The 15,513-nt window shown below is 34.7% G+C and overlaps 1 protein-coding gene and 1 pseudogene across 1 annotated transcript; both read right to left on the bottom strand.

Moving 5' to 3' along the window:
- Positions 1 to 1,096: 1,096 nt before the first annotated feature.
- LOC130724109 (factor of DNA methylation 3-like) lies at positions 1,097 to 3,448 on the bottom strand. The gene is made up of 6 exons (XM_057575282.1): positions 3,107 to 3,448; positions 2,860 to 2,985; positions 2,587 to 2,676; positions 2,189 to 2,410; positions 1,760 to 1,978; positions 1,097 to 1,515 (listed from the first exon to the last, which is right to left on the bottom strand). Exons 1-6 carry the CDS (start codon positions 3,245 to 3,247, stop codon positions 1,282 to 1,284), a joined length of 1,032 nt encoding a protein of 343 aa, XP_057431265.1. The 5' UTR covers positions 3,248 to 3,448; the 3' UTR covers positions 1,097 to 1,281.
- A 6,074-nt stretch (positions 3,449 to 9,522) lies between these two features.
- LOC130724901 (protein INVOLVED IN DE NOVO 2-like) lies at positions 9,523 to 11,577 on the bottom strand (annotated as a pseudogene).
- Positions 11,578 to 15,513: the final 3,936 nt, after the last annotated feature.

Raw genomic sequence — 15,513 nt, 5'->3', positions numbered from 1 at the left:
TGAACGGAAAAACCTCATTAGCAAATCCTTTACCGTGAAGCGAGAGATTAGTCTTGTGGCTGTGGGGATTTTTGACTAAGACAAAAATAAAAAGAGAATAAAATCAGCCTTTTCTTTCTCTAAGGCAAAGCTTGTCAAAGTGTTTTGCATAAACCATACGGTCAAACACTCTAACCATGTCATAGTCAGGTTGCTTGTGATAGAGTAAGGCATAAGGAGAGGACCTCTTCAAAAGTGGTGATGGTATTGATGAGGAAGTTGGCAGTTTGAAGACATTCACCCCAAAAATTAGTAGTAACTCTTGACTGAAAAAGCAAGGACCTAGTAACATTTAATAAGTTTTGGTGTTTCCCCTCCACTGGTGAGTTTTGTTGTGGAGATTCAACACATGAAAACTGATGTAAAGCACCAGACTCTTTCATAAAATCTGTTAATGGGAGTTCTCTAGCATATGGGATATGATAGAAAAATAAGATAGATAAAAAGAAAAAGTGAGTGAAAATGAGATGGAAGAAAAAGACGATTGTGAATGAATTTGTTCCTGAATAAAACCCTAGGATCTAACCGGATGAACAAATAAACCTTAGAGTATTATTTATGTAGAGAAGTGAACATGAATTGTACATCATAGGCTCTCATTCATCGTCCCCTACAACATTTTAGCTTATAGTTTCTAAATCGTCAACTTGAGGTGAGTTTTGTTTATTTTATGTGTTGTTCTTCCTTGCATGTTATGAGCATATCTACATTGTTGATTTTGGAGCCCTATGTGTTAAGAATAGTCTTGGACATAGCAAGTAAGAAAAGTTCATTTTTCGTGAGCAGCTTGTAGTTCTAATAAAATAACTCTTTCTATACTCACCCAAATTGTATGAATTTGGTTTCAAATGGAAGATCACACAAATATATATATATATATATATATATATAATTAGTGTAAATTTCATGGTGTTTGGACGACTAGTTTGGTCCCAACTGTAATTATAATTAACCCATGTTTCTAATAGCATGCCCCTAACAGTGTCTAGATATGACTTTTGGAGATTATTTCCACCTCAATGACCTTAAAACACATCACCAACCATCTGCAAATCCATTCCAAGAAAAATTGGCATAGCTTCATTCCTTATCAAAGCAAAATTGATTTCAATCATACCAGATAGAGTATGCAAAAGAGCAGATACGCTTAAAATCCTTCTCTTTGTACCTTAAAATGTACAGAAGAAAACCATAATATATTCACCTACCCATCATTCACAACTTGATACCTAGTTAAGAGAATCATTTCAACTCATCTGCCTTAATAAAGTTGCATTGACCCAACAGAAATTCAATTCCTTCTTCCAAAGTTGCTCTCCTTCTCATTGTGTGATTCCATAGCTCTGAGACTGCAACTCTCCCACTAGCATTGTATTCCTTCATCTCTTTCAAAGCTGCTACCACTGCTTTGTATGCCCCAACACCCACATCCTTTCTCAGTCGTTCCAGCTTTTCATCATCCTCATCAATGATTTCCTGAAAATAAAAAAGTACACCAGATAAACATCAAGAGGAAAAACACAATGTAACATAATTTCATGTTTATGTAACTTAGTATTCTTGGAACTGTGAGTTATTTTTCCTATATATTCATATGCATACATGCAAGGACAATGTCTAAATACCATAAGAAATCTAACAGGATGTTCAGAATGTTAAATAGTAGATAGTTCTAGTCCTTAACTTCATGAGGTTTATATATGTTTAACAAAGGGCGCACCTGTGTTTCCCCGCGGACGGTGATTGTTTTGAAAGGATTCCATTTGGGGTCCTTGAGATTCTTTTCCCACTTAGAACACACTTCTAAAGCCTGCTGCTCTGCTTCCTCCTTATCATATTTCTTCGTCATTCTAAAAGCTTTATAGAATGGCATAGTGTCCAATGCCCCAATTCTCTTCACACCAATATCAGCACAAGGACTTGTCTTACCTTCGATACCCTGCAAAGAGTAAGAGAAAATTAATAGATCTTGGAGGCAATATTGGAAACTAAAGGTAAAAGGCTTTCTAACTGCTAGAAATTTTCAGAACATGAAGTTCATGATGAAACATGAGTAGTGCATGCCAACCTTACCTGTATAATCATCATCAAATACATGAACAATAACATAATATTCCAATGATAGCCAAAAAATGCAAGAATGACTTACCTCAATCAATTTTTTACGAGCTTTCTGAATCTCATCATTGCTCTCACGCTCTTTAATGATCAGTGATTGGTTATAATCTTTTGATTCTTGAAGTAGCTCTTCCTTTTTCATGTCCTCCGGGACATCTGATTCTGTTTTAAGTAGCAGTGCCCTTAACCGCGAAAGACTTTTGGGTTGTTTTTCAAGCTCAATTATTTTGGCATTGAGTTTTTCATTTTGATCCTGGATAAATAGACAGTCAATCAAATACAATAAACAAATATGCTATACTCAAACTGATAACAATACTTAAAACCTTATTCTACTTCAAAAACTAGTTTGAAGGCGAGAGTTGCTCTACTATTTATAAACATGTCCATGCTCAACAATTACATAGCACAAAAACAGATAATACAAACCTTGAGATCTTCAACCAATTTCAAAACATTTTTATGCTCATTTTGTTGTTTCAGAGCAGCCATCTGAAGAGAGCTAACTTGCATTAAATTCTGCAAACACAAAAAAAATTGCAGTATCAAGTAATGCCATCATCTCCAAGCATTTTAAGTACAATAAAAATGCTAGAGCTAACCAAATAGACAACTAAGCAATCTTTCAACAAATTAATAACTAGTAGTAGCTTCCAACAAGTAAATCACACATCCCAATTAAGGGTGGTGATTGTCGCTGACCTTTTGAATCTCCGCAGTAATGTTCTTTTGCAGCAGCTCATTCATCGACTTGCTCTCCTCCAATTCGTTGGTGATCTGCTCAAGTTCTTCCTTTATGATCTTACTCTCCTCCAATTCCTTTCTCATCTGTAGAGAATCCAAATTCCATTCGTTTCATAACTCGCAGCAGCGCTCTTTTCATAATTCAAAACTAAACTAGCTTCTAACAAGTAAATCACACATTCCAAAGGTAATTATTGTGACTGACCTTTCGAATCTCACTGTGGTGCAGAATATTTTGGGCCTTGCTCTTTTCCTTGATGATCTTACTCTCCTCCAATTCCTTGGTCATCTGCTCCACTTCTTTCTTTATACATTCCATGTCATTACTAAAGTTCATGACCTTCATCCGATGTAATTCTGACAAGCAGAAAGTGTAATTTTAACAAAATATAGAGATCAAGTATGTGTCACAATTCACAAAGAAATAAGCTTTGTTCAAGTCATAATAAGATTCAACATTTCACTGTATTGATTGAGTTTGTAGCTGTATCCTTCTTTTTTTATTTTGTACAAGATAGCCCCATGTGACAGACTGATCTCACTTTTGGGCTATCCAAAATATAGATTGATCACAAGATTTCTCTAAAAGCATATATTGACTCAAAAGACCGATAATTAATGAACAGAAACATCATTCCACAGTGCTGATTTCAACCAGAACCACATCTGAAATCAAAGTAAACAACACCATTTGCAGCAATATCACTCACCCCCTTGTCAGTTTCAAAATTTCACCTTCATTTATATGTATATATGAACCAAGAAGCTAATATAAATTTAGCTTCAATATTATAAGTCACATTTTCTTAGTTTTTTTTTCTTTCAAAAAAACAAATGGTCGGTGGTGGTGGCGGCTGTGGTGATGGTGGCGGAGGCAGTGATAGCGGCGGTGAAGGTGATGGTGGCAACGACGACAATAATATAGTGATGATGAAGGCTAACTCGTTTTCATTTTCTGACGACTTTTTTTGTTTCGTGTATATTTTGTTTTCTTTGAAAATGAAAAGATAAAGTGGGCAAACATTATGTCCATGCCAAGAAATCATTCAAGAAGACAAAAGAGCAATGTTTATAATCGCAAGAATTTATGAACATAATGTTATATATATACCTTTTTGGCAATCATCATGAATAGTAGATTCTTTGTTGGTGATATTGATAAGGATATTCGAAAATTCCTTGATTTTTTTCACATAGGCAGCTTTGTCAAATGTATGTTTAATCTGCACATCAGTAATTTTATGTCTCTGGCGTTCAAGCGACTCCTGAAGGCTTGCAAAAGCCTTGCTTTGTTTACTCGCAGGTGTCTCGGCTGCCATGTTCATACAAAATCACTAGACACAAGAATTTTCAACTGAGTGAAGAGTGTTTTAAATAGGGGTGAAAATAGGTTAAGTTGTTGCCCAGACCACGTTAGGTTAAATTAATAAATAGTTAAATACACAAGCACAAGACCATACGCAATATTATTGGATTTTTTTTAAACTAATATTATTGGATATTCAGTCGTACGCACTAGTTAATTCAAATTCGTTTAAAACAAAATTCAAATTCAGATATGGAGTATAATTCAAAATGATTTGGATATATTTGATTGTTGAAACTAGTACCGTAATTAGTGGCTTTCTCATTTTTAATTAGACATTTGAAAAGATTAAATATATAAGAGTAAAATACATTCAACCCTTCAAAATTTGCAAGAATGACACTTCACCTCATTCCTTTTTAAAATCTACATTCCACCCCATTTTTTATAAAGGAAAAATTTAGTGACGAAAACAAATTCTAATTAGTTAAAATTTAAATAAATTTAATGCATATACACTATATCATACATTAATTTATGAAAATAATTTTACTGAATTAAAAAAACCACCAACTCTGTCTGTTAAGTCCACGTCTCATCTATCTCCAAATCATATTTCTCACCACAAACGGTTACCACCAAGCCTTTGCTCCCTTTAACACGGCGGCCACCGTCCCAGAATGTGAAACCCCATGGCAATGCCTTATAGTTTTGTTGTGACCTGAATCCCAGAACGTAATCGCACATCCCCAAAGCCACTTGTTCAACTACTTCTTGTGAACTTTACCCCTTTAAGTTGTGAGCGAACGCTCTGTTGGTTTAAGATGTTGTTGGATTTTGTTAAAAACGGTACTCCACCGCATCGTTGGGTTCTAATAACCTCTGATCCACTTCATATTCCTTAATTTTGTTTCTCTATTTTCTTCACCCATTTGTGTTGCTTTTTGGATCTACAATCCAATTTTAAAAATTGGAGGTATAAAGAGATTATTTTGATTAAAATTGAATTATTACCAAACATGAAAACACAAGCATATTTCACTATGTTCGAGATATGTGTGTAAACCGGTCGGGTGTGCTATTGCAAAATTTACATTGTGAATTTACGGAGGAAGAACGCGATTAAGAGAACGAGGAGGACTGTAATGTTTTATTTTTAAATTTATTGGATTATATTGAAAATATTTTTTGAAGTTATTGATTAACAATTTAAATAATAACTAATTATTAATGAAGAATATTTTTCGTCACTAAATTTACCTCTATATAAAATGGGGTGGGGGGTAGGTTTTAGATAAAAATGAGGTGAAGTGTAATTCTAACAAACCTAAACCTTGAGGGGAGCGAGTGTACTTTACTCAATATATAATTATTTAGTTAGAAAATATTTTGCTTCATCTTAAAACAATACAGAAAGTATAAAATACAAAGAAATACAAAATGAGTTTCTCAGCCACTCCACGTCTCCAGAACTTGAATTTTAGAAGATGGGAAACGGACACCAAATCTCACAAGTCAATATGCTGTTGTAATAATTACTCAAGGAGTAATAATTACATAATGTTCCCAAATGACAAATGTGTTGCATTGAATGGATTTGAATGAAGTCCCACATAGAAAGTGGAGTAACTATTCAAAGCATTTATATATCATTAAATGTCAATCATTCAACAAAGAGACAAAGAGAGGATATAGTGTCACATGTGCATTGTTTGGCGGTCCCAAGCTTTTATGTCACTTGTTCCATTCACACCACCCCTCGCCGGTGTCGCCACCGCGTAGAGGCGCTAGTGGCGTCTTGTAGACGGCACAGCACTTGAGGCACTTTAGCACGGCGACGCGGTTGCCGTAATGTCTGTTTGTTTTTGCTCGTTTTGAATTTGAACTTTGCGACTGCTGGTAACAGACACAATATATGAAGGGTCGCAACCTTATACATTGTTCTGTTTTTTTGCCTATAAATGCAGTGCATATTCCGAATTCACAGATACAAAATATCCTCTATTTTTCCAGAAAACACTTCGCTGCATTTCGAGTTTTCATTAGTCTTGTGCAAACTCGAAGTAAGGCTGATTATCCTGGGTATTCTAGCATCCATACTCTAAGACGAATTCAGAGAGTGCTTGAAATACTTTAAGGAAAGTGATTTCATCACGATCAAGCCTATTCAATTTCGCAACATATGCTACCATGTTGCAACCTCGTTGGACCTAGTTTATGACTATTTTCCACTCCCTGTTTAGAAGCTCGTTGATAACATGAAAAATATATAGATGAAAATCACACACTATCTTCATCTTCTAGCGAAGACAAAAGATCCACACACACCACCTTTCAAAGCTCGTTGCCAAACATGATTAAGCCTCTCTCCCCTTCAACTTGTGGGAATCTAGAAATATAGTAACTTCATCATGGTCATCATGGAAGATCCTTCGCCAAGCTTCTGCTGCTGTCTAAGGCGCCTCGTCCAATAAATGATTTGAAATTTAAAAATAATTAATTATCAGGATAATTAACTATTGGTGACATTTTTTTTTTGATAGGCAACTATTGGTGACTTGATTATTGTTAACAAAATGACTTAATAAAAATAATAGTTAAACTTAAGGATTAACGTGGTTTTATACGAGTTCAAAAAAAAAAAACGTGGTTTTATACAATTTTTTTTTCCTAACTTTAAATTTGGTACGCTATGTTTTTTGTTCTTGTAAAATAAGAGAGCTTTAATTTTAATCCTTTTCACCGTGTAAAGTTAGAAAGTCATTCCTCCATTTAAGGAAACCATCCAAAAAAAAAATTTCGGGTCCATGGAGATTAAGAAAAAGACTAATGTGGCATCAAAGTGAAGCTTTTAATTAAAATTTAATTTTCACATAATAATAATTAAATAAAAGATATACACCATGTTATATAATAAAAGAGCGTCTTCACTGATTAATGAGATACTCCTCACAAAAACTTACTCTCTCATTAAGCCACATCAACATTTTTACAGAAAATAAATAAATAAAATACTATTTAACTAATTGATTAAAATTGTCGAAACTCCCTCTCCCCATTCTTTAATCAAACACAAATCCTCCTCCTCAAATATTATTTTGAATTAAGTATTCTTTAAAAAGTAATAACAAAAAAATCTTTTTAACACCTCATTGACACCACTCTCTCAACATGGGCACCTGGAAGTAAAAATAAGAATTTGTAAATACTTTTTGAAAGTGGTGAAGGTGATTGACATTTTGTATTCATTGTATTTGATTAAATATGTTCCGACGAAGACTGTTGGTCGTCATCTGATCAAGAGATCCACACTCTGACATCTCGCTCCACAATTCCTTGTGGACCAGAGTTAGAAGATTATTTCGACGAGGACTTTCGTTGAACGTACCCACCAAGACCCACCCATGTCTCAACCGAACATCAAGCCTCCCTTGGCTCTGAATAACCCCCATCTCACATGGTTAAGATCTTTATCACTTCATTTGTCTCATCACCAGCCTTACAATCTTACTAGATGTTGTAGGCTGGGAGCTCAAGACCTAGGCCCATTTAACAAGAAACCCTCAACTGTTGGATCTCTGGAACTAGCCGAAACATCAGCAGTTGGGATCCAATTAGGCACTAGGCACTCATGATTCCCCTAGAGGCTATATGTTCTCCCCACCCAGGTACAAAATGTTCGGCTGCAAGCAACTCAAGTACACACTTTTGATCCCAAGTCTTAGAGAAATCTTCAAACTCCTCAACCACTAACTTAGGCATTGGAGTGTCTTTACAAGGACCCCTCCCGAGCTTGGTGACGGCCGGTGGCCTTGGAGCACCCCTCCCCTCTCGCGACAAAGCCTTCTTCTTCCCCTTCATTTGACTGGAGTTCAACTGTTCCTCTTCAATCAACACTCTCTAGGTGATTTCATCATATTAGTCTGATCAAATACACACATATATATTTATTTATTGCAGAGAAAAAATTATTGTTTTAGCTTCTTTTGTGATCTGTAGGCAGTTAGGTTATTATTTTATGTATTTAATGATTTTTATTTTTAACAACATAGAAATAGAAATAAAGTGACTTTATTTATGATCAAGTGGGGTTTTATATTGAGTATACATGTTATCTATTGTGTGTGCCCATATATTCAACCATTCAGGATGTTATAAATTATAATTCTGTTTTGTTTTCGTAGATGCATTTTAGGATTATAGACATTTTCTTGAAATAACAGACGCTAGTAGAAAAAGAAGCTTGAGCCTTATCATCTTGGGGATAGCATAAACTCACGTGTCATGAAGATAACAAAAGCCATAATAGGCTTGAGCCTTACAAATTTCCTGGTATGAAATTTCCCCTGTTAGAAAGATGCAAGCTTTTGCTATTTTTTCTAGTACTACTTCATATTAATTATGATGTGATTTTAGGAGACTGCTTTTCTTCTAAATAGAAACATTGACAGATATGCAAGAGATGTAACAAGTTAGAAAATAGTTGCTCATAAATTCATAATAAGTATATTATATTTACCATTTCTACTTTTGCCAGAGAATTTAAATTACTAGTAACAGAAACACTAAACTGTCAAATAGAGAGAACATATCAAAATTCGACTGAAAATGAAGCTTCAATATTTGGTGTCATCTTGGTGTGAAGGTTCTTTCCAGTGAAAAAAAATTGAGGACCTATAGTTTTGGATTGGTTTGGCCTGTAGGAAACTATTGAAAGCATAAACCATGCATTCATAAAACTCATCAAAACTATAAGCTTTTGCACAGGAAAATAGTAACACTAAAAACTGTGAATGAAAGAAAATAAAAGGGGCACAAATATGGATCTTCAGAGAAATTGATTATTCATCAGAACACCATTCTCAAGCATCTCTTTAATTGTGAAGCATTGAATAATCAAATTCCTTAGGGGAACGCATGATTTATGTATATTGGTCAAACCATTTGAGTACTTCAATGTTAAATTCTTAAACATCCCATATTACCAGACCAGTGCCAAGCACGGTTCCCTCTAGCAGTTTCAAACAAATAGGAGTACTATTTGAACTCAGAAATGAACTCCTTTCTAAATAATAACATAACCTTCAATTAAACTAAAAGGTCAGTTTGTAAGTAAACACAAAAAAGTCAACATAATCATACCAAGGATGAAGGAATAAGCTAGTTAAGAAGGATGAAATAAGCTAGAAACAGAAGGTAAGTTCAACATCCATGTGTTCGAATTCGCCGACAAAGTGAAGTGACAAACCAAAGATAGCAAGCTAATTGGTAGATCCCTAATTTAATTACATGAAGTTAGCCACAAATCTACCAATGCACCAAAAATCTCATACCAACTAGCCCTTCTAATCTAGTTTTTACTCCTAGTTCAAAATGTTCAAAACAAAAACACTACCTTAATTTCAGTACATATCAACCTTCTTCCATCATTCACAACTTGCTTCGTTGTTAAGGCCAAAGCTACCTGAATTATTTACCCTTTCCAACATGGAGTGATGCTGCATTGCCACTATCAGCATTCTCACCGTCATCGGTCCCTGTTTGATGTATTTTCCGTTTTTTGGTCTTCCACTGACTCAACAAAAATTCAACTCCTTCTTCCAAAGTTGCTTTCCTTTTCATTCCGTGATTCCATAGTTCTGAGACTACAAATCTCCCACTAGGATTGTGGTCATTCATCTCTTTCCAAGCTTGTACCACCGCCCATTGTGCCTCAAAGCTCACTTCCTTTCTCAGTTGTTTCAGCTTTTCATCATCACAAACAATTTCCTCCTATAATGAAAAATGCACCAGACAGCAAGTAAGCATAAGCATAAAGAGTTTCAACAGGTGAATGAAACACAATGGAAAATAATTGCCAAAAAGATGAACCAAAACACACTTTACAGTCAGATTGAATACAACCATGTGAGTAACAAGATGAGATAGATTCAGTTAAGGCTAAAAATTTGTATAAACCAGGACAATTTAATGAGAATTATGTCTAACAAAGGACGCACACCTGTGGTTCACCATCAACCGTGATTCTTTTGAATGGATGCCATTGGGGATCGTACAGATACTTTTCCCAGATTCAGCAAACTTCTAAAGCCCTCTGCTCTGCTTCCTCCTTATTATATTTCATCTTCGCTCTAAAAGCCTTAAGGACTGGCTTTGTGTCCAATTCACCCATTCTCTTCACACCAATATTGCCATTACGAGTAGATCTTTCTACAATGCCTTGCAAAGAGTACGAGATCATTAAAACCTATTGCATTGTCACCTCATTTGGGACAAGTTGCAAGCTGGTTTTATTTGACAAAAATATCATGACTAAGGCTCCCAATAATCCTCTTTACTCTACACTTCTCTTCAAGCTTGCCATACTTAAAATGTATGCTTCAGGTTCCGGGGGGGACCGGGGGGTCTTAGAGAAGTAATATGTGATGTTAGTTACAGTTAGAATGTTTTAGTTAGTTGGTAACAGAATAAGTTGTAACTAGTTAGTTACACGTAGAGTAATAAGAGGATCCTATTGCATCTCAATTGTATATAAGCTACATTGTGTCAATTGAATAAATGAGATTCAGTTTTATCATTTCAACACAATTGATATTATATTCGAATCGCACATATAACACTTAAATAGCCAAGCAAAATCATAACCATCATCAAGTACATGACTAAGGCATATGTTCTCCAAAACAAAGAATAATCAGACCACAAATATATCTTCAAAAATAATTAAAACTAACCTCTATCATTCTTTTCCGGGCTTTCTGAAGCTCATCATTGCTCTCACGCTCTTTAATGATCAGTGATTGGTTAAAATCTTCTGATTCTTGAAGTAAATTTGGTGGTTTTTCCAGCTCAACTATTTTGGCATTGAGTTTTTCATTTTTATCCTGGATACATATACAGTCAAATATAATAAACAGTATGACATTCACACACTGACTAGGATAACTAAAGCCATTTGCAAAGTTTAGAAACAGATAACACAGACCTTTAGATCTTCAACCAATTTCAAAACACTTTTATGCTCATTTTGTTGTTTCATAGCAGCTAACTGAAGAGAGCTAATTTGCATTAAATTCTGGAAACACAAACAGCAGTATTAAACAATGCCTTCTCCAAGACATTTATAATAGACATGGGATTTTGGTTTTCAATACAACACTGAACAAGCTTCCAACAAATTAATCACACATCCAAAGGTAGTGATTGCGAATGACCTTTCGAATCTCCTCAGTGAAGTTCTTTTGCTGCAGATCATTCAAGGACTTACTGTCCTGCAATTCCTTGGTGATTTGCTTAAGTTTTTCCTTGATGATCTTACTCTCCTCCAATTCCTTGCTCATCTGCTCAACTTCTTTCTTTATGCATTCCATGTCATTACTCATACAGTCATACTAGAGTTCACGACTTTCATCTGTTGTAATTCTGACAAGTAGAAAGTGTAATTTGAAGTTTTGAACAGAAAAAAATATAGAGATCAAGAATGTGTCACAAAAAAGGAAATCCTTGTTGAAGTCCTAATAATATTCATTATTTCAATTTTGATGCTACCCATAATTCCCATGAAAAATGGAGAAAGGAAGATCATATATTTTTGGACAAGAAACCGAAGTAAAAAACATTTGCTTGCTATGTTATGACTGCGACCCCTTTTCAGTTTTGATTTTTCACTCTGCATATATATGTTAGTCTACCATTTACAGCAGACATATCTGAGCCAAAAACTTGACCCAATGGCTGATATCAATATATGTTTAGTTTCTTATGAAGTTGTTCAGTCTACCGTATATTTTCTGTATATTGTAGATTGAACAACTTCATAACAAATACGGAATGCCAATGCTATAAATCATTCAACCTTTAGAACACAAGAGGGCAGGATTTGGTCTATTTAGCTAGTGCCTTTGAGCAAATAAAGGAAAGAAAGTGTTTTTACAAGGATTATAAGGATGAAAACATTTCCAGCCTTATGTGTACACCCAATGCGTGTCGACAACTAGAGACAGATAAGTGATAGATATGACATGTGATGTGACCAACAAAGAAAAAAAAAGGCCTGCAATGCTTGGTGGTAAACATATCATTATTGTATTTTATTCCGTGAACATGCCCAGAAAGAAAATCAGATACTGCAATAGGGATGCACAAAAGCTGTTCACAATTGAAACATGAACCCAAAGCAAATAATTCCTTTCAGGTACAATGTGTTTAGTTATATTAACCTTTTTGACAGTCCTCATGGAGAGTAGATTCTTTGTTGGTGATCTTGACAAGCATGTCAGAAATTAATTTCCTTGAGTTTGCTCAAAGAGGCCACTTTTCTAGTAGTTAGTACTATGTTTAAGCTCCACATCAGTAATTTTATGTTTCTGGTGTTCAATTGATTTCTGAAGACTTGCAACAGCCTTGCTTTGTTTACTTGCAGGTGTCTCTGCAGCCATGTTGATGATACAAACTCAAAGCAGCTGCAAAATGCAAAATATGACAAGTAAACATTTAATTTTTACCAAATGAAAAATGTGCAAAGAGTGATCTCTAACAGGTTACCTGAGAAGAGGAAAGAGTGTTTAATGATCAATGTGGTGATGAACCAATTGCAAACTAGCACTAGAATATTTTAACTTGCATTGATCCTAGGCACTGAAACGTCGTTTCGATAAGAGTGGGAAATGGGAGGAAAATTGGGAGTGAGTATTCGGTACAAGGAACCCAACCCATTATCATGTACGGTAAGGCCCATAAACTTAAAATAAAAATAAATTTTCATTTAGTAAAAAAAATATTTTTAGAAATTTTCTATAACAATTTATGTCAACTAGGCTAATTTGTATTTAGTTATACTCACAAAAAAATCATATTTTTACTTGAGTATAGTTTCTTATTATTCAAATTTTCTGTAGTTTCTTATTTTGTTCAATTTCAAAGGGTTATTTTCTTCTTCTCTAAATAGAAGAAAGATTTGGATGACGATATGACATGCATAAGTTTGGTTAATATGAATTGTTTGGAATGATTAAGTTTTTAATTTCAATAAGTTGTGTACAAGACATTTTGCAGTGAGTTAAATTAAGATCTTGGCAGTGGTTGAAGGCAAGAAAACAACAGTTCACTATACCTTTCTTTTGTTGGGAGTCTAATCCAACAACTTTTAATTTGGACGATAATACTATTTGAAGCTTGTATTGTGTTGCTTTTCTATAGTTTTTTTGTTTACATGTATGCTCATTGATGTATTTCTTTTGAGTACATCTTGTACTCAATTTGAATAGTATTGTTTGCTTGACTTTTAAAAAATAATATATTTTAAAATATGTTGGAAACAAGCTGGCCTTTTCCATGCTACAAGATTTTAGATGACATTCATTTTAAGTTTTTTCTATTCTAATGTAAATTATTTGTTGTTTATTTCACTCTACTCATATTTTAAGTATATAGGTCATAAATTTTTATCATTTAGTGTTTTAGAGAGAACACTGAGAAGCCCAATATGACTATTAAAAATATGTTGGAAACAAGCTAGCATTTTTTCTTCCGGCAGCTCTGTGACCGTCGACAGTGGCTCTGTTCGTCGAAGGGGTATCCACTACGATTGTGGTATCCACTTCCGGTATCCAATGAGGCTTCAAATCCACAATCGCAGTGGATACCCCTTCGTCGAACAGAGCCACTGTCGACGGTCACAGAGCTGCCGGAAGAAAAAATGCCATCTCCTCCCATATCTCTTCTGATTCGTCGAGCTTCCTCTTCCTCTTTTGTCGTCGTTCTTCTCTTCAGAGATTAGGGTTAATGCAAATTTGGGGATTTATGTTTGCTGTAGCACGTGCATGTCACGTGAGTTATTTTTTTTTAAAGTGTGTTACTATCGCACTCATGTACTCTCAAAATGTGTTAACCTCGTACTGTCAAAGTGCGTTACTATCACACTCTCCAACTGCGTCTGCGTCGCACTTTGAAAGTGCGAGGTGCACGCATGCGCACACACTTTGTAAGTGCGTTCAACAACGGTGTTTTCAGGTTTCTCGAAATTCCAGCGGTACAAATAGATGTGGGGAGTCTGAATAACAATTCCCTAATATTAGTAACCATGTTCACTATGTTGCTAAATTTTGGGATTTGATCAGTGTTAGAGTCATCACATGGTGTCACATAAGGAATTGACTCCCTCTGCCACATTATCTTGTCACCTTAGAAAAGGTAATATCATAAGATGTGATTGCTGAACTTTGATGCCAGTGTTTCAAAATGTATAAACTCTGTTACTTACCTGTACCTTCTGTTATACCCATGCAAGGTTTACTTACAATATTTTTAAATATTATATATAAATTATTATAGTTTAAATAAATAAAAATTTTAATAGTTTTGAAAAAAATAATTTTTTTTGCTTACATAATTTGTTGTGTCAATAACGAAAAAACAGAGATTAAGCAACACGAATGTTGAAGAAGACGTTGACAGAAGACACAAGGAGTTCGCCTCAAGCCGGCAAAAAGAAGGATAATGGAAGAATAATAATTTTTTCTAAAATATAGTAGGGGTTTTATATGATGGGACACCATAATTTCTCTAAAGGGTCTTATAATTAGGAATTGATTGAATATTTCTTTCTCGTTATTGTTTTTTCCTCACTCGTGTAGGTATGAATAAAGTATAAATTTCTTCGTCTAATTTTGTTTGGTCAAACATGGTATTCCTTCTGTCCCATATTATAAGTCACAAAAGTAAGGCTCGCGCAGGGGCGCTCACGTTTTTTGGCTGAGTCATATCGTGCACGTTCTCGACCGCGTGTCCAAGGCACAGTTGAACGAGCGATTCATGAATGCTGCCGGGTTGGACGAGCCAATAACTCGAACATGTTCGGTATGTTTTTTTTATTTTCTCAATTTTTCCCCCACAAAATATAAGTCATTCTCTAATATATATGAACACTAATTATTTTTTTCCGTGTTTACCCTCATATTTAATGTGAAAGAGATAGTGTGATTTTAAAAAGTCTTTTTTAAGTAAATCAGAAAGATAAATTAGACCTTTCAGGAGTTGATCCTTAGACCTTCCCCTCCCTACACCATATTGTTAAGTTCAAATACTAGATACATCATTTATCATATTTTGTATGATAACAATTTTCAATAGTATAAGTGAAATGATTACGTATTTCATATGAATTATATTTCAGGAAATAACACTTATGCCTCTCATGCCTTCTCGTCAAATGATAAAGTTCAAGACTATACAAGAAGACGTTTTATTTCAATGAAGAAGGGTCAAAGCTACAAGGCATATCATACAAGCAAAGAAAAATCAAAACT

The sequence above is a fragment of the Lotus japonicus genome, chromosome 6 (assembly GCF_012489685.1).
Source record: "Lotus japonicus ecotype B-129 chromosome 6, LjGifu_v1.2".
Lineage (NCBI taxonomy): Eukaryota > Viridiplantae > Streptophyta > Magnoliopsida > Fabales > Fabaceae > Lotus > Lotus japonicus.
This window is presented reverse-complemented; position numbering and strand designations above follow the sequence as displayed.

Coding starts and splice junctions, on each gene's coding strand:
- LOC130724109 (XM_057575282.1), bottom strand. CDS start 3,247: ATGAAGGTCATGAACTTTAGTAATGACATGGAATGTATAAAGAAAGAA. Junction 2,411..2,586: donor AATTGGTTGAAGATCTCAAG/GTTTGTATTATC, acceptor CTATTTATCCAG/GATCAAAATGAAAAACTCAA. Junction 1,516..1,759: donor CCGTCCGCGGGGAAACACAG/GTGCGCCCTTTG, acceptor TTTTATTTTCAG/GAAATCATTGATGAGGATGA.